At 40.9% G+C, this 24,626-nt stretch overlaps 2 protein-coding genes across 3 annotated transcripts; both read left to right on the top strand.

Moving 5' to 3' along the window:
- Positions 1–328: 328 nt before the first annotated feature.
- On the top strand, positions 329–23,131 carry LOC124269501 (glucose dehydrogenase [FAD, quinone]-like). Of its 2 annotated transcripts, none has more exons than XM_046704527.1 (12): positions 329–475; positions 914–1,063; positions 2,759–2,967; positions 5,540–5,729; positions 16,171–16,299; positions 17,222–17,343; positions 17,680–17,847; positions 20,490–20,641; positions 21,136–21,278; positions 21,633–21,807; positions 22,172–22,394; positions 22,861–23,131. In XM_046704527.1, exons 2-9 carry the CDS (start codon positions 925–927, stop codon positions 21,149–21,151), a joined length of 1,125 nt encoding a protein of 374 aa, XP_046560483.1. In that variant the 5' UTR covers positions 329–475; positions 914–924; the 3' UTR covers positions 21,152–21,278; positions 21,633–21,807; positions 22,172–22,394; positions 22,861–23,131. The 2 variants fall into 2 exon arrangements, with proteins under 2 accessions (XP_046560483.1, XP_046560484.1); XM_046704528.1 differs by having other exon boundaries at positions 368–471.
- Positions 21,168–22,990, top strand: LOC124269451 (choline dehydrogenase, mitochondrial-like). Its single transcript, XM_046704455.1, has 4 exons — positions 21,168–21,278; positions 21,633–21,807; positions 22,172–22,394; positions 22,861–22,990. The coding sequence occupies exons 1-4, from the start codon at positions 21,168–21,170 to the stop codon at positions 22,988–22,990; spliced, it is 639 nt and encodes a 212-aa protein (XP_046560411.1).
- Positions 23,132–24,626: the final 1,495 nt, after the last annotated feature.

Genomic DNA, 24,626 nt, shown 5'->3' with positions numbered 1-24,626 from the left:
TTATATGCTGATACATATTTTTTATAACATTAAAACATTTTCCAGTGAAGGCTAGGCAAATATAAGGGCACAATACAGACAGAGGCAATCCAGTACAATAATATTCAGGTTCCTCTCGATAAACAGGTTTTGATTAGTTGGATAGACGGACGCGACAGTTTTAGACACAGTCTCCTTTTGCCTCAGCAGGCTCTGGCATAGATCACACATAGCACTACTCACAACAGTGCCACTACAGGCAGAGTGGGTCACCATGCCCCAAAGAAAGATTCGTTCACAATTGCTAAGATCGGTCAGCTCGACATTGACCGCAGACGGCCATGAACGTGACATATGGTGTTTGACTTACTTCAGAAACATATTGACTGATCTAGTTTGGGACGTATTTACATAACCCAGCTGGGTGTTTGGCTTGAAGGGTGTAACACAGATCTCGTCGTTTGCTGTTGCACTCTAAGAAGCACACAACGATTATGTAAGTTTTATTTATTCATTGCTTCGCATCGAATTCTGACTAACTGTTAACTACTGCATTAGTTTCAACTTTGGAACCATCATGCCCTGGTCTTGCCATGGTACGTTCTGATTAGTCATGTGCATGTTATTTTCGTTCAGTTTCCATGCAGCATTGAAGTTTGTCTGGCTGAGGCAAAGCAGTGATTACGGCACTTTTTCACTCTATCTAGCGAATTGACCCGCATATCATTCCATCCAATTCATGTGTTCATTTGCCATACAGGATAACAGGGTTTAGCTATCACCCAAACAGAATGTGCTGTTGTCAGTGAATGACAACAGGGATAGATCTTAGTTTTCATTTAGGCAAAAGCTGTTCTTAAATTGCTTGACTTACAGGAAAAGCACAACAGGATGGTTACGGTGTAAACGGCGGAAATGCTATACTGTCTTTCAGAATTGAAGACCATGGACTTTTCAACGACGTCACTGCTGCTTGTCGTCAATGTTGCAATCCTCGCCATCATCGTCAGTGTCTTTTTCTTACCTGAGGACGACAAAGGAGTTCTATCTCCCGACCTGAGAACGTCTTATGACTATATCATAGGTAAACTTGATATATTCGGTTATTTCTGAAGTTCATCGTCAAAAGACTACTATAATCATCATTTTGGTTATTTGAGTACTGAATTGATTAAACGTTTCTTGTTGGATAAAATCATGGTAACATTGTATTATGTAGCTCAGTTGTGGGAGCACTGTTTCAAAGACCACGGGAAATGATATGTAAGTCTGTTTTGTGTATAAGTAGGGAGGAACATACATTTTGAACATACATTTTATTGTTCGGGACTTTCAGTTCATGTATGAGTGAGTAACAACACATTTCCGTTACTAATTTATGCCTAAATCCCTATATATATATATTCTAGCAACTGTATTAAGCAACCATTTTACTTTCCTAGATGGCCGCCGTTTAGTTTGGTAGCATTTTAGGATTAACACGACCAAGGAAATATGTAAAAAAACATATATTTCTAATTAATTATTCATCTATAAAAAATGTACTTTTTGAACCAAACAGTTATAATAGTTGGTTTAATAGACACATGTTATTGCAATGTGTCAAAACATGGCGAAAAGGCAATTATACTTGCAAAAATAGACAAAATTGCCACATTTTGAATGGTCTTGGAATTGCGCAAGAGACTGATAAGAATTTGGTGATTGCTAATGTGATTTGCAATCACCAAAGATAGTTTATCCCAATATAATAAGTTAAAACAATTCGGCCATGGGAGCCGTGTCAATTAAGACTTATCAGAGGGGTACACAAAGTGCACAGTCTAAACTAGCAGTTTTCCGACTTCCATTTTTGTGGAAGCCGCGGTTGCTGAGCGGTCTAGGCGTCTGACTTTGTGTGCTGGCGATTAGGTGCCTGACTGTTATCATGCTCGTGTCAAGTCAAACTAAACACATTTCATCATCATAACTCTACGAGGGCCGTGAACGAATCAGATCGGAAGTGAAATTGAGAATTGTTTCCACGTGTGCATGATGAAATTTCAATGATCTTCATTGCAAGGTGTATGTGTAGAATGTGAGCAGACATGGAAGCACACAGAATACCTCCCTGATTAAGTTGTAACAGCACGAAACATAGATTAGTCCGTATTGATAATGTCATGGAAATATCAATGTACACTCAAATTCGTTTTAAACGGTGTTATCGCACACATAAATATTTGTCACAAATTACAATGCCTGCAAGAGGTACAGACTCTACCCGACAGGTCAGCAAGTCCTGTATCTTATCTCTTGCCACCCCTGCCACAGACCGTGCCCATTCTATCAACGTATGTGCCATCGACACTCCTGCGATGGATGTTGCGTTGAATTACGACTGTTTTGGACTGTGATTGTACCAACGAAAAAACAAGGAGAACAAAACATCAATAGGCATAATGTTTTTTTAAGACATTCTTCATAAGCACATATTTTTTACATTATATATGTAGAATTGTAAACCTCGGGAGTACGAGGGTATTTGGCAAATATGATCATGCCCTCGTAATCTTAACAAGCTTCTTACTTGAATATACACTTTGTTTGTGACGAAATTACAAGGACAACAAAACAACAATAGACATAATGTTTTATTAAGACATTCTTCATGAGCACATATTTCTGTTAATGAAGCTGATATGTGATGAATTTCCATTAGTTTCATTTTAAAACCAGATGGCCGCCGTGTCTGACCGCCCTATAATAAGGTACTGTAACACTATATTCTATGTCACAGTAGGGGCAGGGTCTGCGGGATCTGTTCTGGCGTCCCGGCTGTCCGAGAATGGTCACGTGAATGTCCTGCTGATTGAAGCTGGTGGTGATGACCGAAACCAAGAGACACTGGACGTTCCTCTGCTGGTAGCCTTGAACCAGAAAGGAATCTTTGACTGGGCCTATTTGACCGAACCCCAACAGCATGCCCATTCAGGACTAATAGAAAAGGCAAGGTCAAGAGATAAGTCTCTGATAGCATGAATCTCAATGATGCCCCATTTCTGTGATGGTCGACGATGCAGTTACTATTAGATTATGTATCCAGGCAAATACAGTCGTGTTCATACATATAATTGGCTCTTGTAGAGTGATGTTAAGCATGCTCTTTCTACAAACATTTCAAATTGCGTGATACAACTCTTGCTATGAGATCAAAGTTGCAACATTAAAGTAAGGCTTTCTCAAAACATTTTGGTAGACAAGTGGAAGATATTTCCAGAATCAGTGAACAACTGATCTGCCTTGTTTTTGTTTCGAGTGCAGAGGGTAGGGCAGGTTATGCCCACCTTTTGGTGATGTCACTCTTGACCAATGTCATTCATAGAAACATTAAATGACATAATCGGGATCCTACAGTTATTTGAATTTTTGCAGAGGATTTCTTTGTAAACGTGAAAGGGTTTTGTCGCTGTAGGGAAAGTGGTCCTGTCTGATATCAGTTTCACAGCCGTGTTTTCATTTGAATTTCATGGACTTAGGGCTCTCACGAGTACTCGGGTACTCGGGGCCGAGTCGGATAAAGCAAGACTCGAGTCCAATTGAATGGACTCGAGGACTCGCAGGGGTGATATCTCTAAACATCTAATGCAATCAAGATGGATGATCGTGTGAAAAAATCCAATGTCTGGACGCATTTTTATCTTGATTTAGTGGCCAAAATACGAAATGCCGTCTTTGTGGCGTTTCCCTTAGTTACGCAAGCATTTGTCCTGTAAGCACCCACAATAAGCACTGTAGACAGAAAACCAGCTCAACAAGCACCGCTGGGGCAGTTTGGTAAGTTTGATAGCAAAAGTCGCAAGCCTGTTGACAGGAAATGGTATGAAGGTATTACACAAAAAGCAATGCTTATGCGCGTTAAGGATATGCGACCATTAAGTCTTGTTAAAGGGGAGGGTTTCAGGGCCTTCTGTGAACCATTGAACCCAAATTACCAGGTCCCATGTACTGCGACAATTCACAACTACCTCATAAAGTCGTATGAAGTTTGCAAGGAGAACAAAATATCAGTACCCAAAACAGTACCTGCCGTTGCCCTAACTACGGACGCGTGGACAAGCGTAGCCACTCACGGCTGTATCACTGTCCCTGCCCACTATACCTATGTTTGAACAACTTGTTTTCTACATAGATATTCAGTCGTTCATATCCGGCGTATTTCAGTGTTACATATTCAACAATCAACACATACATACGCATTCAAAATAACATTCACACTTGGAGACCTATATCCTTAATAGTGAAAATTTTAATCACAATGAACACCATTGACGTGATCTCCGTTCAGCAGAGTTTCGGAAGAAGAAATACAGCGTAGTGTTACTCAATAAATGGTTAGTCTTTAGTTTGAAACCAAACCGTTTTCACTATAAGAAGTCTCAAATAAACATCAATCCTGTTTTACATATTCTTTAAGTTCCATAGTCGATCCATCTTTACAAGATACTAGTATCTAATGCAGCACCAATCAATGAATGCTTTATCTATGTATCTTCCAGCTTTGGAACGTGTTTTGCCGTATTTTAACCGTGATTAAGGTTAATTGATTATGTGACTTATCGTCCAGGTGAATGTTTAAAAGTTTAAATGCTAATATGTCATAACTGCAACGACATATTAATATTAAATAATCTTGAAAGCGCAGTCAAACTTAAAACCAAAAGAAAAGAGAAGTAGATTGATTGGTTTCTTTTCCCGGACACATCCAATCATATTACAGCATTTACAGGCGTAATACGGTATCACCGGCCCAGCTCATGAATATTAATCACATAATTGATCGCGTAGAACTGGGTCACAGTGACACGTACGTTGCCTTCACATTCTGTTTGCAAATTAAAAGGTAATAGATACTTCCATTGACATTGAATATCAATTGCTTTATTCAGGAACGTTTGGATTCACATATACATGTTGCATTATTCGTAGATTGGAAGTTTAAACAGCTACGTGTATGCTTGAATGTTGGTTTCAGATAAGCATCCAAATTGTCGGGTACTCGGGTCCGAGTCGGGTCTGACACCTCGAGTACTCGAGTCCCAAATTTTGGACTCGTGAGAGCCCTACATGGACTTATTTTATTCCTGTTCAGTGAAACAAATGTATTTACTTTATGGTCCAATGACTCCAACACGGTAAGAGTGAGTGAGTTAATATTTAGCGTCACATCGGCAATATTTCAGCCATATCGTGACGAGAACAATTTAATGTATACTGATATTAAAATCAATAAATTTAGAACGCAGAAACCTGTCATCGAAAGACAGTACAGTAAACTTCTAGAGTAACACGGATATATATTTAAAACTAGTACGCTATCGTAAAATTAATCACTATAGACAGTACAAAATATAAACGGGCTATAGATCACCAGCAACCGAAGGTTGATCACCATACTAGGGCCCATGGTCAACACGGTAAGAGAAATTATTTTCTTCTGTATCCACCAGTGAATAGTGAACAATGACAAGATTAAGTGATAATTTGTATCAGTTTTCCGGAAGCCTCAAATGTTTTTCAGAGGGGAGCATGGCCACGTGGGAGAGTCTTGGGAGGAACCAGTCAGTTAAATTATATGCAGTATGTCAGAGGTCATCGCCTTGACTACGATAGCTGGGCAGCCAATGGATGTGAAGGATGGAGTTACCAAGATGTTCTCCCGTACTTCAAAAAGTCGGAAGACATACAAATTGAGAGATTAAAAAACTCAGGTGAGTGTTATACCATATACAATTCTGAGTGCAATTCATTATGCGCTCAGAAATCGTTCTAGTTTAATGTCACATCTTACAATGTTCGGTGGATGGCCCAAAGTAACACAGGCTCTAGACCTTAACCACTCAGCAGAATCAGTGAATGTTGAGTAACGAGAAAGACAGCATTATCCCTGCTATACAACTAGGATACGTGTACACTGGGTGTACGATAAAATCATGAAAACTATGGTCCGTTCAAAGCAAAATCGTACCAACGATAGATTGACTATACGTACGAAAGCGACGATTAGACATAGATAGCATTGAAAGTCAAGCATTCGATCATACTAACAGGTCACAGTGATCTCATCCATTGTTAAATAAACTTTCAGGAATGTGTGTTAATGCATGCAGCGACCAGTGTGTGTGTACTATAAAACAACAGCTGATTTCACGGATTAAAGGGGTAGTCTCAAAACTTCTGTTCTGTAATATATTCATTGTCACTATCACTGTCATTGTCAACTGACATAACAATTTGACTACATCATCTTAACCACTCCATCTAAACCACTTCTAAATTTTTATGCATCCAAAGGTTTAAGATTACAGAAAGCCACAATGGTGGGTGTGACGGTTTATGGGTTCCGTGACTTACTTTCACAGTTTAACTTCTGTCACATAACATTATTTAATAAAGTGACACGTTGGAAACAATAACAAGACGTTTATTTACATTGACCGTACGACGACGTCAAGGATGTTATCCCAACAAAGTTATTAGAAAAATTATTTATTCTATTAAAAATGCATAACTGGATTATTTGCAACTATTACCTAAATAGGAGATTGGAGATAATATAGTCAGCGCAAAAGACAAGCTTTATTGCCACTGACAGATCGTACTTACTCGGTTTTTGGCGACTAAAGTCAGCCCACTTCTCTATGTTGTGATGTTTACAACGGCTGTCTCAACAGCTGATCGTTAGCAAACGTCACAATCGAGAATTAGGTCACTTCCGGGTCCATAAAGAAGGTCGCGTCAGCTAAACTTTTGGACTGACCAATCAGAACACAGCTTACCAAATCGCGAAAGTTAACATTCGAACATACCGTTTGAACCTTTACTTCAAACACTCGAACGATTCCAAATGCTCTTTTCCGCACGATCGCTCCGAGTGATACACGCAATGAGTAAACAGCTGCTGAAAATAGCGTTTTTTGTCAATATTCAAGGATGTCATCTTGCGAAAATATAAGCTAATAGTAACCATGTCATTAGAAACCCCTCAGCGTATATACTGCAGGTCAAATATCTGTGTTTTATACGGATTTTCGTTGTTTGATAGATCAGTGTCAGCGACCAGGGAAGAGAAGTAGTATTGGGATGGGGCTCCTGCCGCAGTTGGTGTTCTATAGGGTTATATGTGTCTGAATCATCCCCCATCGATGGTGAAAAAATGGGGTGTTTGATGGTGGACCATGGTTGGATGGTCTTTTTCTTTATTTTCTTTTTTGAATAATTGTTTTAAACGTAGCTGTAATATTGAGCAACGAAGTGCTGGCTGGGGTCTGCCATAAACTCATCAAAGTCTGCTAAGGAGTAGGTTGAGTATGGGACGGTGCGTTCTCTGGTCTTAAGGCTATAATTGACTAAGGTATCCAAGAGACATTGTAACCGTTCGGTAACCAACAGACCTAAACTAAAGTACAGGGTCATGAATTGCCCTCGACTAATCACTCGTCGTAGGGCTGAGTAAACATCGAGTCCATTGAGGTCCACCCCGATGCAACTGAACAACCGTTTCTTGATCAATCTCCACATGATGATAAATATAAATATACAAATCTTTAATAAGGGGTAATACCATATTGCGGGGTACAACAAGCAATTCCTCTCGCACGAATCCACTACCTGGTCTGTCCTTCCAGTAATACAAATGGGTTCATCTTCTTTGATGTCCACCCGATCGATGTCGTACGTTTTCAAAGACCATACGGGGTAAGTGACATGACGTCGATCCCCTCCCTCGAGTTCACCGGGCTGTTACAAATACATCACGCTGATCCGACCCGATAGTTTTTTCTTGTTTTTTTCACTGATTTCATTTTAATGGCCTCGGTGGACTTTTTGGCGATGAGTCGCGTCACTTCGTTGTTGATCGCCGACACCACTCGAGGTAAACGGGTCATCCATTCCGTGGATCGTTTCTCTGGCGTCACCATCTCATGCATGTACTGGTGTCTGAACAAACACTCAGCTAAGGTGTGGCTAAATCTCTCAACGATAGCTTGGCTGCAATGGGCTTCCACCGTCCCGCGCCTGACTTCGACCTCGTGTTTTGATAACAGCTAAGACACGGAGCCCATGGTCTCGCGTCCGGGATCAACTTGTAATTCGGTAGGCCACGTCAAAGGGCTTCGTTTGTAGATACGTTCCAAAGCCTTAGCTACTTCACTCGAAACTTTCGCGGTGAGTGGCTCGGCCTCTTTGTAGCGACTGGCAACATCCACGACAGTCAGAGCATACTTGTACGTTTTGTGTCTCACCCTGTCGTGCGGGAGAAACAGGAGGTCGGCTTGATGGACTCGATTGGGCGTCGAGACATCAAACTTTCTTCTCGGGATGTATCAGGGAGCTGGCAAGTAGATTTGCCAGAGGGCTTGTTTCTCCAACCAAGCCTTAGCAGTATCCTTGGAGACTTTTGCGGCTTGTGGATAGCACCCGTGGCTTTCCAGTAGCTCCGAGGGCTGTAGTAAATCTTCTTCATGATTTATGTTGTTCACGATATTTTCTGTTCAATACAACTGTGCCCATGACACCATTACGAACAATCCATCGTTTCGTATCCATGGGTGACAAGGATGTTTTGTTCAGGGTGATTCCGTAGATTTTGTGTTTGTCACTTCTGAGGGCATTCATTTGGTGTTTGAACGTGCGTTTATCGAAGAGAGCCTGTTTGAAGAGGGTGTGTTTTATTTGCTGTTTAACCACATATTTTTTCACACCCTTAGCCTTTCAGATCTCACTGTTGTCGGCTTTCAGGATGGAATACATTTTAGATCTTAATCCGACGTATTCCATAAGGGGTATACCTGCGCATTCGTCCTTCATTTTTCCTAGGACCTTTTCATTGGTCATACTGTGTAAAGCGTGATCTGATGGATAATCGCTTGTATCGTACAAATCTATGTTTGCCGCCAGTGTTGGTGTCAATATACAACACCTGGCATCTATTACCGTATTTCTTTTTTAACTCGTTGTAGTAGAAATTGTACATCAAATGTTTGGATAGGTCGAGACTACACATCGACATAGACCGGTCGCTATTAATTTTCTCAGTTTTTCTTCTTCATTGGATCTGACTAACTTCACATTGACACGTTTCCTTAAATTGTCCATGGTTTTTCCAAACACAGAGTTATTCATGAGCTTATACAGGTTTTTCTCAAAATCACTGGTTGCTTTTTTTCTCAGATCGGTATTCAATATAATGTAAGGCTCCATCCAGGGGCTTTGATCAAATTTTAGAGCTCAGTGTATTTTTTTCAGCTTCATCCCCAACGAGCTGTAGATTTCCATAATGCACGACGTACTTGTTCTTATCCATCAAGTTGGGTACGAGTTTTTCAACCTGAGCTTGTTTAGTCGTTCCCAACAATTCTAGCTGATAGTCCGACATCCATTCTCGATCGACCATCAACCGTTCAGGGGCCAGCGGATAACTGTTGTGGGCAGCGTGGAGTTCCATGGGATATTCCAAGTCCACTTCGAATACGTATCCCGTCTCAAAGTTTTCGGGGATAGCCATAATGTTCTTTGTTTTAAAATGGTCGCTATCAATCCACTCGAAACCGCCCACAGGCAAAGGTTGACTCATAGCCCAGACGTACAAATTATTGGCGTCGAGATAGAGGAGATGATTGGTGTGTTTACTCGAATCGTAGCCTTTCCCGTATTTATTATTGGCTTTGGCACAGCGCTTGGAGACCATCGAGATCCCGCCTCACAGGGCTTTTTCGATAAACATATGCATATCGTTATCATTAATAATTCCAGTTTGACTCTGGTTTTCTTCAAGAGCGCATCCCAAGACAGACCGGGGCTGAGTAAGACCAGGCTGGGTCAAGACGGTACTGTTTCAGACATGTTTTTCTGAATATCTCGAAGACATCGGCGAGCAGGAGCACATCCGTTTTTAAGTAGGGATCGTGGTAGTCACCTAATTTCTGACAGCCTAGTTTCTCCCACACTCTAAGGGCGTGGGTGTAATCGTCCTCGGTGATATTGGATTCGATTAAGTGACTATAAAAGCAGTCAATGGGAGATAATCATGTCTCCTTAAACTTAGACCAATCGTCCATGTACTCGTAGGGGTACACACCCTTCCTTAACAGCAAAGACCGAGTCACCACGTCGGTGTATCGATTGGTGATGGCGAAGGTAATGTTAATGATGGCTTTTTTATTCTTGTAATACAGAGGCAAGTCTATGTACGATCCGCCATTGAATGGTATGTAGTTCGCTATATCCAAATAGATGGTATCGATACTCCCCACTACCCACCCAGAACCCCTATGAGTCCATCGGTCCATCGTTTCCTGTATCTGTTTGAATAATGCATCGATCGTCGATTCGATAGAGTCGGATTGAAGTTTGACTTCTTGCTTACCTCTGAAATAAGGCTTGATGTACTCGATACTGTCATCAGCCTGTTGTTTGTTGAGCGACATTTTGATCGTGAGCTGGTATTTGATACTTTTCAAATCGTTCAACTCTTCTTGGTAAGGAAGGCTTGAATGATTTGTTGTCTGCCTTGTTCTATTAACTTTTTTCTCGTCTTCGCTGATGTCAGCGGTTTTCCGAGTCTTGGTTCGAATCTCTTCTTTCATTCTGTGGTATTTTGCGAGTTCTGCTTACACCAGACGGAACTCTTTCTCGGAGATTTTACTGTCCGTGAGCGCTTTTGATACGTGATCATTGATCGTGTTCAACTTGGCTTCGGCTAGAACTCTGAACTCATTGTGCTTCAGCGCTTTACGTTGCAGACAACGTGAAATGAATTTAAGAGCTATTCCCACCAGCCCCGATACCCCTGCTGCTATTTCTAACCTGAGTACGACGGGTGCGGCTAAGATGGTCGATAATAATAAACCGACGCCGGCAGCATTGAGTCCCATGCTGGTTGCTACGAGCGTTGTGTTTATACCACCGACAGCATTCGATGCGTTATGGTACTTTTTATGCAATGCTAGTCGCACGTCCCGTTCTTGTTCCAGTTGACTTTTGATCTCGCTGATTAGTGGCAAATGAAAACCATCCACTGTTTCGAGTGTTTGGGACACTTCGTCCATGTCTGGATACAATCCCATCTCGAGTATAATATAGATTAGGAAATAAGCTTCAATTGGTCCTCCGACAATCTTTGATTAATATATTTATAGCTAATGAGGTTGAGATTGTCATATAAATAAACCCTTGATAGTATAATGGGTTTCTCGGTATCTGAAATATAGACAAAAACTCCCACGAGGTTAGTCCCAGGAACTGTTCCTGGTTGTATATTAATACGACAACGTTGATGTTTATGTTCGTTACCCCAGGTATGCTTAACCCATCCAAAAGGATCACCTCATTTAAGGGGGCATTTCCAAGATAGCATTCCATAATCAGTGTCGACTGTAATTTCATACTGAAATCTGTATTTAAAAAATCTAAGTGATATACAGGAATAACAAATATTAATGCGGCTTGTTTATTGGTGGGGGCTAACATAGATAGTATGATCTGGTATTTGCAAAAGTTTTATCGAATTAGGTGCTAGAGTGGAAGTCATCCAAATAATCCCTTTATTTTTTATTTCGATAACATAACCATGATCATCTAAACTTATGTAGGGGTAGATAAATATAATGTTAATAAACCAGTCAACTCCTAGTATCACCTCTTATCGTTTGTACACGTTGTTTTGTAAAAGTAAGGCATGTCCCCAAGATCGGAGAATGCCATGGTAGCACGTAGATTCAGGTTTTGCATGTTTGAAACGTCACCCATGGTTATATTAGTTTTATGGAATAGTCTTCAATTGGTTCTCCAACAATTTCTCGTGTGTAAACTTTAAGCTGATGAGATGGATTTTTGGAGGTAAAAAAATCTTTGTGAGCGCGATTTTTGTCTCCAAGATAATCGTGACCCCTTCGAGACTCGCGTAAACATTGACGTCTTTCTGTATATAAATCGTGCAAACATGATGTTGGTGTTTTACTCCCGGTATAATTTCAAAATCTTGGTCGGGTGATGCCACCCAGAGAAAGACTGCGATATAAAGCGTAGAATTGGGTGGAATCCCTTGTATGACATCTGACACGTCTTCGAATTCAAGCACTAAATGTTAACTCGTATTTTGGCTATTCGGTCGACTCGCTAGCAAAAGACCTTCTTTTCTCGGGATGAGGTTCATGAGCACACTCCTTCTTTGCGATTGGATGTAAGCTGCGATTAGAATCCCATTAATAATCCCGTTAAATAATGATCCTTCGTCTCCGCAAACAAATAGGGAGAAACGAGGGTGATATTGAGTAGCCAGTCAATTTTGGGGGAGATCAACGTCCATTGGTTACCATCGGTAAGGATGAACTGGTACAACGTGTTTTTTAAGAGACCTCTGGTCTCGACTTATCTAAATTGGACTGGTTGCGAGCCTTTCATGAGAAGTTCGAGGGAGAATCGACGCTGTTTATCCCAGACGATTGCAGCGCGAATAAAGAGATCACCCCAAAAAGAGACATGTTATCGTATTTAGCGTTTTCCTGACGTCATATGAAACACAGCGTTTGGGTCCTCAAGCAAAAATTCAACTTGTTCCTAAAAGACCTCAGGGAACAGACGCAATAGGTTGCCTTATTTCACTGCAAGAATAGGGATTCGTTCGAGAAATGTTTAAGAGAAAACGACATGGTTCCCAACAAACCCGTGTGAGAACGTGTGAGAAAATTGTTAGCCGAAACGAAACACGACAAACTCATGCTGAAAACAGACCAACCCGTGGCTTATGCGGTGTGTTAGCTAAGGAACACTTAGCAAATTTCAAGCAAAATCAAGCAAATTGCTTAGCAAAATCAAGCAAACTGCTTAGCAAATTGAATGTACAGTCGAGCACCGTTGTGTCGAACTCTGATAACTCGATATCTCGGTTGTCTCGATATAACATCTCGGTCCCAGCAAAATCCTTTATAATTTATCATTTTATTCAAGCTCTTTTAACTCGATACTGATGTCTCGATATTTCGGATATCTCAATATATTTTCATGGTCCCAAGAAGCAAAATTACCCTTTTAACTCAATATTTGCAAAGAAACTCGATATTCACCTACCTTTCATGGGCAAGTATCCCTCTGAACTGAGGTTGTTTTCCCACGTTTACACTCTGTGCGGCATGAATCAAAGGGGTGCGGTAGTGTAAACTAATTAAGGCTAATTGAGTTAAAGGTGTCACTTGTTTGTTATTTAATTAGGATTAATTACGAAGGAGTTAATTAGGAAGTACTCACTGTTGTGACTAAACACTACTGATAACGGAATATAGCTCCGAATCAAAACATACTGAAAAACGTTTTGTTTTCTTTCATAGGGATATGTGATGATATGCCCTGGTCGGATGTCTCGAAGTTGGGATAACTCGATATTTTTTCTTGGTCCCTTGAATATCGAGATAACGGTGCTCGACTGTATAACCTTTCCCATATAAAAACAATGACGACGTTTGAAATTCTCATATTGTTTTACCTGACATTCATATCGTTCTGTTTGGGTAATGCTGGATTTTATTATATTAGATTTAAAAACCGATTGATTTATTATAAGATGGAGTTGGACGACATGCTCGAACAAATGATATCCAAGGAGGAGGGTGATTGGTGATAAGCGAGAAAGACTCATGGCCCTCGCCGTAGGAGGGAAGGGGAAACAATACTTGGGTGAAAACATCACCACTGATAAAATTTATAAGATGTCCGATGGAGACATCGATAAACTGTACGCGAGATACGAAGCCTGATTTGGTGCTGAAATGACAAAAACCATAGGGTTGGCTTTAACACAATTCTACACCTTTATAGCTTCGTCTCTGCTTCCCATTCCACCGGAACGTCGACTTTATTTGTGAGAAGATCTTGACGCGGATCCGTTTATCTGTCAAGTTGTGAGTTGTATCACCGATATGGTATATTCTTAGCTCCCGTCACCCGGCGATTATTATGGTGAAGCATGGTCAATTTAAACATAAAGGCCTGACTTATGACATACAACATAACGGAGGCGAACATCGAAACGACCTGGACATCTGCGGAGGAGACCCCCCAAGTGATTGATACTGTAACGAAGAAACTCGAGAATCCAAAAAAAGTAGCTGCCGGTAAAAAGGTGGTTAGCTAGCTAGTTAGCATTAACCGATGAATAACCCATCATGGATTCCATACACCGTGGCAGCCACTTTCGTGGGTATCACCGCAGCTGTATGGTTATATCAACAAAACGAAAGGAAACAACACCACCGGTGATGGTCCAACCATTAATAAAACAATTTGAGGTAAACCCACACGTTATGTTATAATCATGTCTACCGACGGAAAAGCATTTGTCAACGACTCGTATCACTCCACCATGGTCAGCGGTCTAGCCATCGGCTATGAGTGTTTAAGTAAAATGATCACGAAACAACCAACTCCCAAACACGATTTCAACGCGTACAACATGGGCATGCTTGTCCTAGATTTGGGAATGGTGATGGCCACTAATGATATGCTCATCAAGCAAGGGATCATTCCGGAAAACATATTACAGTAAGAGTCATGATATAAAATATAAATGGCTACGATTGCCTTGATGGTCGGTGGGGCTTTAGTCAACGCCCTAGCCTTTTCGGGTAGCAATTATCTCTTCTCCCAATTACGAACGTCGAACGTGGCCGAGATAGAAGTGGAACAGAAACGCCACGATTTAACCATCGAGAAATTACAAGCCGCACAAGCCAACAACGCGAAAAACGCATGCAGAGAATAGATTTTATCCATGACCAACTCCAACGATAAGGCCGTCAACGCCGTTCGAACGTTTAACCGGACGAACCCACACTCTCGCAACAACTTTCCCCGCATCTTGAGTTGGCATTAGGGCATTAGGGATAGCTGTGACTGTGTTGATCGTCAATCCATTAGACAGACGTATATCTTAGTGCATATAGCGAAGATGAGACCTGCTCCGTACCGTTGCAAATACGTGCTTCTGGGAAAAGCCTAGTGTTGTGGCAAGACATGCAGGACCAAGTACTGCAGAATACACATGATGTCTATCAGAAAGGGTTTCGTGAACTACACGTGTTCAGTATGCGGTATTGGAGTGAAATGTCATTATGGTTTGTGGAAAGCCCACAGAGCAGATGTGGTCCGAAACCAACTTATTTATGATAAGAAAAAGATTATCTCAACGAATGTAACCGACTACTCAGAATAAAAAATGTAATTTTTTTTTTTAAATTCGAGGAATTAACCCCCGATGAACCTATCAACACAAACTGCTGCAGGAAACCCATCACTAAGGAGGGGCGGCCTGTCATGTGGCTAAGGTATCTAGGCCAGTCCTACCTACAAACCTCACTAATGGGATATCTAGGCCAGTCCTACCTACAAACCTCACTAATGGGATATCTAGGCCAGTCCTACCTACAAACCTCACTAATGGGATATCAAAGGTCCTACCTACAAACCTCACTAATGGGATATCTAGGCCAGTCCTACCTGTCGGGACTGCTGTGATATCACCACCAGCACTGCATTTAAAATGCCTAAGCTGGCGAGCCTGACTCGAACTCTAAACTATTTTTAGACGCTCTACCATCACCCTGTCGGGACTCCGTGACTCACAGCCTTTAAATGCCTACTGGCGAGGTCGTTTTTAAAGATGCTTAGGCTCCGTCCAACCATGGTCCAAAGATGCATCAACCATGGTCCATTATTTCACAATCGAAGGGGAATGATTCAGACACATATAACCCTATAGAACACCAACTGCAGCAGGAACCCCATCCTAATACTACTAGAGAAAATCCAAAACCGTTTTGTAAGTCCCGCCTAACAAGTAGTCATTGTCTGATTGGTTAAATCCGTTCGGCCGTATTGCAGTTTGATTCGAATAATCGCTGGGTTAGCCGCGAAGTTTTGTTAGACTCAGTATTGCAGTGTACGAATAATACTGTGTTTACTTAGACTGGTTTTTTGTCATTATGAACAGGAGAACAGCTATCATGTATCTTCTTTTTTAAACCGTTGAAAACCGTTATACTCGCAGATTCTACATTCAAGCTGGTTTTCCCTATTTTGCTGATACTTTACTTAACATCACGCTTAAAGAATTTGTAGCATTGAGATTGTTTTGAGTTATTTATCATCCCTTTCAAGAATATCACAGTCGCGGAGGCCCGCTTGTTGTGACAGAAACGCGTTCAATACCGGTAGCTGACTACTTCGTCAAGGCAGGAATTGAACTCGGTTACAAGGAAACAGACTACAATGGAGAAAATCAGGAAGGCAAGTGTCTGAATGCAAATTACTATGTACGAGTGTGTGTAGTTTTGTATCAGTTTGCGGGGCGGTGGGGTAGCCTAGTGGTTAAAGCGTTGGCTCGTCACGCCGGAAGACCCGGTTCGATTCCCCACATGGGCACAATGTGTTATGCCCATTTCTGGTGTCCCCGCCGTGATATTTGCTGGAATATTGCTAAAAGCGGCGTAAAAATTGAACTAAACTCAGTCAGTCAGTCAGTTGTATCAGTTTGCGTGTCTTTTCCATTCTGGAGAAGCACTTAGTATCAGTTCTGTTAGGTTGCAGCAGTACACAGCAGATTTTAGTTTCAACTAAATTTGTAAAAGCACTCTGGTATAACTGGATTGTCCGGAAAATACATTATGTCGTGTAAAACGTGTATAGTGTTACTCTGCAGTGAAAATAGCATGCAAGGTTAGTGAGATACACTGTTTCCATGTGGAAAATATGTACTGCACTGTCAGCATGAAAACGGACGTGGATGCACGATTAGGTGTCCTTGTCGGGACAAAGCTTCCACTTCGTAGTAATTGTCACACGACACGTGGGCTTTCATGAGCTCTTTTTCTGCTTGTGTACACTTTCCCTTTCTGGAGTGTCCATGGAGGTCCCTGTTCACCTGTAGGTGTGGCTCTGCGACTGCTGACCTGTTTGTCTGCATACCAATTTCTCTCTTGTGACACTCTGTTTGTAGTTAGCCAGTCAGTTAGTTTTGTGTGTCTGGATATACATATATATCTGTGCAATTAAAGGAGTTAAATTTTGTAACCGTATTTGTTAATTTTCTCTGTCAATGTGAATTGTAAATAGTTCCGCAGCAATCATCGGACTCAACCATTCCTGACAACATATGAATTACATCTGCAAAACTATCTTGCACATTGCCTGACAGCCCTGACGTTTTCAGGGTTTAGCAGATCGCAGGTTTCAATCGGGAATGGTGAACGAATGAGTACTTCAAAGAGGTTCCTGTGGCCAGTCATAGACAGACCCAACCTGCATGTCCTGGCCAACAGTCACGTCACGAAGGTAGCGTAAACGGCCCTTCCACCTTCTTAAGGACACACACACACACGCACGCAAGCACGCACGCACGCGCGCACACACACACACGCACACGCGCACGCACGCACGCACGCACGCACACGCACATACTTTAGTTTAAAGTGGCCCACAGCCATGTCACAAAAGTAGTTTATTACGGTCGATGTATCAAATGAATTGCATGAATTACTAAGGTTTCGTTTCACAAACTAATAAATAATGACATTGTGATCTAAAACAATCGGATGACATTAGGAAATAGTCAAAGAATAAACCGCACTTACAAACATTACCAGTCAAATAATACCCATGTTGTTACAGGTAATGATTGAAAATAAGAAGGCAATTGGAGTCGAGTATATCAAAGATGGCCGCCTCCACAGAGTGAGAGCATCAAGGGAGGTAATCCTGTCAGCTGGTGCAGTTGGGTCGCCACAGTTGCTGATGCTGTCTGGGATAGGGCCAAAGAAACATTTGGAGGAGATGAAGGTAAGAAATATGAGCGAACTCATGCAGTTTATTCAAATTACTAACTTGACTTGACAAAACACACGAGTGTGATAACCTATTTATCATACAATGCCATTCTTACTATATATAATTTAATTGCCACAAATCAGGAAACAAAACTTCCTGGGATGTGCATAGATATCTATGACGTCACAAATATGCGCGTAGTAATATGTTACGTCACAAGCACGGTGACACAATGTTCTTCTGATCACTCAATTGACTGGGTTAGGTCATCTAGTTCTCAGTAAGATTTTATGTAAAAGCACGTATTGTTGTCTGCATATGTTTTGGAAAATAACAACAAACTCGCGTGGATCTTCAGAAACCTTCAATTAACAACAAATACACTTAAATGTTCGCGTGACATTCTGCACCTGGAGTCCCGTGCCGTCAGCTCGCTAACACTGACAGTCGGTCGGGAACTGGTGTTGGTATCTTCGTAAGCCTATGAATTTCTGTCTTCGCTTCGTAGTCCACTTAATTTATCATAACCAGACATGATTTTTCTTGGATCAAAGCACTGACAGTACCGTAACCGGACGCGATCGCCGACACGTGACGCCATGTTTGTTAACACTGTGAAAGTAGTCCCTAAAATTTGCATATGACCTCTCTAATTTGCATCGATATCCGTATATCACCCCAACGGATACCGAAAATATCCGTTGGCTTTATCCTGCCGAGAACGCTATCTATTGTATGATAAACTGTTTTTCTTGTTTCGTATGTTTCACCTGACCCTCTTGTCTTGGTTTCTGTTCATTAAAGTCAGTGATAACTTTCAATCTTGCCAATAGATCTGAACCAATCAAGTCATTTGAGATATCAAGAATGTGTTTACAGTTTCACAATTGCAGAGTTTAATCAACACTTGAGTAATACCAAAGATGGCTTTTGGTTCACATAAACAAACACAAAACTATCATCAATTTATTAACATTTTATTTCCGGTCAGAGTAAAGTTTCTTCCACCCATCATAGTTCAACAAAATGATCACTGATCCAGTCCATCCACTGATTAGTCCATCCACTTCCCAAGAACATTGAGAGTTACAAAGTAAGCAGAACCACATGAAGCATTAGAACATATTCCATTGGACCCCTAAACTCCCATTCTTTAGCTGACAAATGACCTTCTACGTCAGAAGAATCCAGTTTAACACTTCGAATGTATTTTGTGCATGCTTGTGGTCAAAACATGGGGTGCTCGATCCCTGATTAGTCACCCGTTAAACACGTCTGGGGTGAAACAGAGCTATGGAATTACTTTCATCGACGTTTAAAGGCCTCAGTGAGACGAAGGTGGCAGGGCTGCATCAATGCACAAGGTAGACGCGCTCGCTGTTGACCGTGTGAACTCACTTATGTTCCATAACGTGGGTCGTGGCTCATTTGCCTATCCAGGGACGTTGTTATTATGGACTGCTAATCATTAATTTACTTTATTCTTTCCGTGTGAGAACATTTCATTCACGCCAGAAACGTTTTAACACTGATTCTGTTTGATGTTTGTGTGTCACAATTAAATTGGCTTTTGAGAAGATTGCTTGTTCAGGCGAGTACAACTGCGGAAACAAATGACCTATTTGACCGTTCTTTTAATTATATCAGATCATCGATATAACTCATTCCTACGTTGAACTTCAAGGCCATGATTTGGCGAAGGGGAGCAGAAATTCCTATCCATTAGCATTGAGGAAAAACAGAACACGAGGGACAGGAGGACAGGTTGTGCCTATGGTGTCTATGTCTCGCCAAAAAATTCAGATCCCAAAATATCACATGGAAAATGGAAGCACTTCATTTTTCCTCAGTAAACTTAATACTATAGGTGTTTAATCCTTGTCAGATTGTCTTGAGTGTCTGAAAGTAGATTGAATATAGCTGGCATATTGCTGAGTGTGGCGTATAACTAACTCACTGAAAGTGGAAATGTAACTGCAGCTGTGGTCGCCAAGTTTAGTGACGGATGTTCTAAGGATAGAGAAATGTAAATGTATTAAAGTTTGTCACCTTGCATAGTGCTCATACCTTGTTTTGATATAACCTGCTTCTTTTCTGCTATTGTTGAGGTTTAAACTAACTCGTCAAGGTTTTGAGAGTTGGCATGGTGTTATGTATTTATTAAACGTTTGCAAATAGAAAGAAAGACCCTTCCTTCGTTGTAGTACAGATTATCGTTTCTATTTGAGACAGGCATTTGGTGATGAACCTACCCTGGACCCAGGTATACAGCTCTCTTGGTTCGAGTTTTACGGCGCTTTGGAATCCAAAAGTGGAATATATATATTTTCAGGTTTCAGAATTGCGACAAATGTTCACAGTGTTAAAGCATGGATTTGGCAAATCTCTTCCTCAGTTAACATATTCGGCTCGCATGAGGAGTTTGATAATGTTACTTATACCAAGTGCTTTGATAATACACGCCTTGGGCGATAGACCTTTCCAATCAGTGATGAAATTAGGTAAATTCCTGTTACCTTTTGCGAACAACATCACTACTTTTTTATAGTGATACATATAACCATGGGCTTATGGTATGGTCCGAATTGTACTGTGGACTCCCATATTACAGTGACAAGGGGCTATCGCTTTCATTGAATATTGCCAATGTACAGATACCAGTTGAAGCAAACCTCCCAGTTGGTGAAAGCTTACAGGATCACCTGTTCGTCCCTTTGGTGTCGACAATTCAGAAGCCTATTTCTCTCACGGAAAAAGAAAAGAGACTCAACACTGACTTTAATGGAATATCGTGTACTGAGATCAGGTATGTTGTATTTCCTCAACGTATGCTTATAACAAAGCTGGCATCATCATAAGATACAAATAATTTAGTTGCAGATGTTTGTCAAAGTGCCCCTTTTTTCTATCAGCTTTGGGAACTTTAATACCATCTTCAAATGAGTAACTTCCACAGCAATCATCTGTACATCCGAAAAAAATATATTGAAAACCAAACAAATATGAATTAGAATGCCCCTGCTGTAGATCATTTAACCGATATGTATATGTGCGGTGCGCAAAGCAACCATATTTTGACTGGTGACCTTACCGTTGGAAGACTGAGAAAAGAATATTGGTCATCTGGAAGTGTTTCAAGCTGCCGTCTGTAAAAGTTATGACGTCCTGATAAACGACAAGATTGCTTCCTCTCGAGTAAACAGCATTGACTTTTGGTGCCAAAATCGACGCATCGTGCACACATTCCATGCGAGGTACTTGCTAAGGTGCCGAGAGTTTATGACTTGCCTTTTACTGTAGGTTTCCTCACATCTAGCGGAGGTGTAGAAGCCATGGCATTTCTCAAGACCATATCAGAGGAGCCAAGTCCAGACGTTCAGTTTCATTTTTGGTGTGCTTCCATGAATAGCGATATAGCCAGGTTGTATAACATTGACCAAAAGGTAAGCATGCAATTTCTTCCATATGAATCATAATAAGTCCTAACAATCCATGAGTTTGCTTTGGAATGAGGGCCGACGAAATTGAATGTGCATCCCGATATCAAGACATGTAACCGTTGCATGAAGAATATAGGTGGAACATTGTAATGGGCAGATATGACATTTTAAATATTGCTAGTCAGTTTTAGATCCTATTCATAATTATGTGGGTACCATAAAGCACCATTGCTGGGGGTCATCAATGCATAGGCCTAACAGTTTCAGTGAAGATATGATGGACTTACTGACTACACACACTGCCACAAGCATGACTTGAAAAGTTCCGTAAATATCAACCATATGCGTTTTGTTCAGATAGTCGATCATTTCAACTGGACATCAGCCCAAGAAGGATTCACAGCCTTCCCAACTTTACTCCATCCAAAGAGTATGGGTACAATCCGCCTTAGAAGCACCAACCCATTCGAGTATCCTGTCATCGACCCAAATTACCTGTCTCATCCTGAAGACGTCAAGGCTTTAATCAGAGGTGAAAACAATGCCAGCTGTTAAGAATCTGAAAGGGCAAAGCAGCTATTTTTGTACGTAATGTTGGTAACAACTAGACCCAGGGTCCACTTAAACTCAGGCAACATCATTTAGTAGGAATCGTGTAAATGTGTCGAACCAAAACTTCTACCCTCAAGGATGACAGATGCTAAAGGTGGGGTATACGGCATACCCACCTCGTGTCAACATTGTAACTTTACCATTGTTATGAGATTGAACTGACACATATGACAGTGTTTAGCTTGTTTTGGAAATACATATTGTCAGGTTTAAATGAGAACAGGTCTCCGTAAACAATACCTGGAACTATCCAGCAGATTATATCAGACATTTCCGTTTACCAGGAGTTCGTGTCGTTCAGAAACTTCATCAGACGAAGGCTTTCAAAGAAATAGGAGCCAAGCTTAATGATAGGCGCTTCCCGACATGCACCACTATGCAGTACGACACTGATGCATACTGGGAGTGTTACATCCGGGCACTGGCCACATCAGTCAACCATCCAACCACCACGTGCAAGATGGGGAAGCCAAGTGACCCCACTACAGTGGTTGATCCTCAACTGAGGTGGTTGATTTTTGAAACCTTTAAACTCGTTTTTGATGTTTCAGCGTCGTCCAAAACTGTCTAACATGACAAATTTAATGAAAAACATAATTCCCTGATCCATAGGGCAGAGGTTCATTTGAAGTCTACTTGGAAATGCTTGACTTTCTCCTAATTTCCACAATTTGGGGGTAAAACATTTAGATAGCAAGTAGGCATCTCCATGGGCACCAAGTGTGCTCCCCTTCCTTTCGGATCTGTTTCTTTATACATGTGAATCGATATCAAATATCATTCAACAACCATCAAATAGCCAATTTCTATATGCACTGATTAACCCACCTGAACTTGTAATGTAGGCGACAACTTCGTTGACGAAGGAAATAGTTTGTTCCCAAATGTCTAATGTCTGGTTGTTCCTGTGACATGTCTCAGCCGAATCTTGTAACATCAATGTGAATATGTGTTTAAATGTTATATTTTACAGAGTAAAAGGTATTGTCGGGCTGAGAGTTGTGGACGCCTCCATCATGCCGGCCGTCGTGTCAGGAAACACAAACGCACCGAGCATCATGATAGGAGAGAAGGCAGCGGACATTATCGAAAATACAAAATAGGGATCACAAAAATATGCACAACATAAAATGTTAAATATCTTGATATATATAACCATGATTATATATTCTGTTTTTTAAAAGTGTACATTATATGTAGTTCGTTATTTGATGCAATGAAGTATTAAAACAAGCATTCCTTAACATGAAGGACATTATTTTAGGGGAGTCGTTTGCATTTGAACACAGAGTCGAACCTGATTTTGACTGATATCGTCCCGATAGCGTACGTCATTCAAATTGCCATTAACAATGATGAGTTCTGTTCTCCCATCCAATTACACTTGCATTCCAAAAGGATGGCGTTGAGTAAAGCAAGCAACACTGAAAGCTTCCAACTTCTCTTGGACGCCTGTAGACCCCTACAGGTGCTGGCGAAAGAAACCTGAACTCCGATGTTATGCCTGCGTGACGCTCTCGTTAAACACATATGGGAGTCGCAGAATGATGTGTTGCTAACCTTCAACCGTTCGCGTACGGTTTTGCAAGTAACTGGTCTCAACACAAGAATTGTTGTCCATGTGGCACTTTGATAATCAATAAGCTGCATCACCGAATTTGGGTTTCTTAATTCCTTTTTTATTAAATGAGTTAATGATTTGGTATCAAACGAGCGAAAGCGCCATCATGGGTTGTTGAAGACCAATTCTAACCCGCATCTTCTCGGGTACTAAACCTATGTAAGTATTGAAGCGGATTGGCGGAACCCATATATACAAAAAGAACCATAACCATGCAACACCTTCATGTTCTAGAGTCTGTTGACAAGGACAGGACAGACCATGAAGAATATCGTTGAAAGAACTAGTCATGTACGTAACCTCCAATACTGAACTGTCATTTAGAAAGTGGTCAAATGTAACACATGTTATATTTTCATAATTACAGTTTCTCAGTAAAGTACTGATTCTAGTACTTGTGCTTGGGTGAGTCCCATCCGGGATTCCAATTATAACGTGTTACGTTGTATGTATATAATGGTGGTATATTTCAGAAAAGTAATATAGGCCACAGGCCCAGGTTGCATATTGAAGATTACAGAGTGAGAGAAAGTATGTTATAATGAAGATAAATGCGGATAAATGTTTTAAGATGCTTGCATTTGATGATTGCAGAAGCGTATTAAATTTCTGGATTGTTGGATATTCATACAAGTGTAAAGGGATATACAGTTGCCGCAATGCTTGATATTTATTACAAGTAAGCAAGAATTGATATTCATATTTCTAGCTTCTTAAATATACCTGCCTGTTTCTACCCGCGAGTCATCGACCACTCTTGCTTCCGATATGTTGCCCCGTTGTAGACAGTTTCCTGTTTCCTGTGGGTGGCACGGGAGCGTAGCATTAGGCATATGTGGTTGAAGACCCTTAGAATATGCAGTATTCGTAAGCTGTAGCCTAAACAATAAATAACATTGATATATATAGAACATTGTTGATGATAAATGCGCAATGCAGACAACATGCAGCTTTTCTATATTACATTTCCTACATGTTTGCAAGAGATAATAAACATACAGATATAGATTTAGATTTCAATAGTACACAACCATTGTGATCTAACACATTCATCCGTGAACCCATTCATAGCATTCATGCTCATCAACCCTAACTGTTTACAAAATCACACATTAAAT

This window comes from Haliotis rubra, unplaced genomic scaffold (assembly GCF_003918875.1).
Source record: "Haliotis rubra isolate DU_JTF1 unplaced genomic scaffold, ASM391887v1 Scf145, whole genome shotgun sequence".
Taxonomy (NCBI): domain Eukaryota; kingdom Metazoa; phylum Mollusca; class Gastropoda; order Lepetellida; family Haliotidae; genus Haliotis; species Haliotis rubra.
The sequence above is the reverse complement of the archived record's forward strand: the minus strand, read 5'-3'. Positions and strand labels throughout refer to the sequence as shown.

What these genes read in the sequence shown, in the direction of transcription:
- LOC124269501 (XM_046704527.1), top strand. Translation starts at nt 925, where the DNA reads ATGGACTTTTCAACGACGTCACTGCTGCTTGTCGTCAATGTTGCAATC. An exon ending in ATTCAGGACTAATAGAAAAG is followed by an intron (nt 2,968 to 5,539) that starts GCAAGGTCAAGA and finishes AATGTTTTTCAG; the next exon opens with AGGGGAGCATGGCCACGTGG. An exon ending in AACATTTGGAGGAGATGAAG is followed by an intron (nt 17,848 to 20,489) that starts GTAAGAAATATG and finishes GCCAATGTACAG; the next exon opens with ATACCAGTTGAAGCAAACCT.
- LOC124269451 (XM_046704455.1), top strand. Translation starts at nt 21,168, where the DNA reads ATGGCATTTCTCAAGACCATATCAGAGGAGCCAAGTCCAGACGTTCAG. An exon ending in TGTATAACATTGACCAAAAG is followed by an intron (nt 21,279 to 21,632) that starts GTAAGCATGCAA and finishes CGTTTTGTTCAG; the next exon opens with ATAGTCGATCATTTCAACTG. An exon ending in GTGGTTGATCCTCAACTGAG is followed by an intron (nt 22,395 to 22,860) that starts GTGGTTGATTTT and finishes TATATTTTACAG; the next exon opens with AGTAAAAGGTATTGTCGGGC.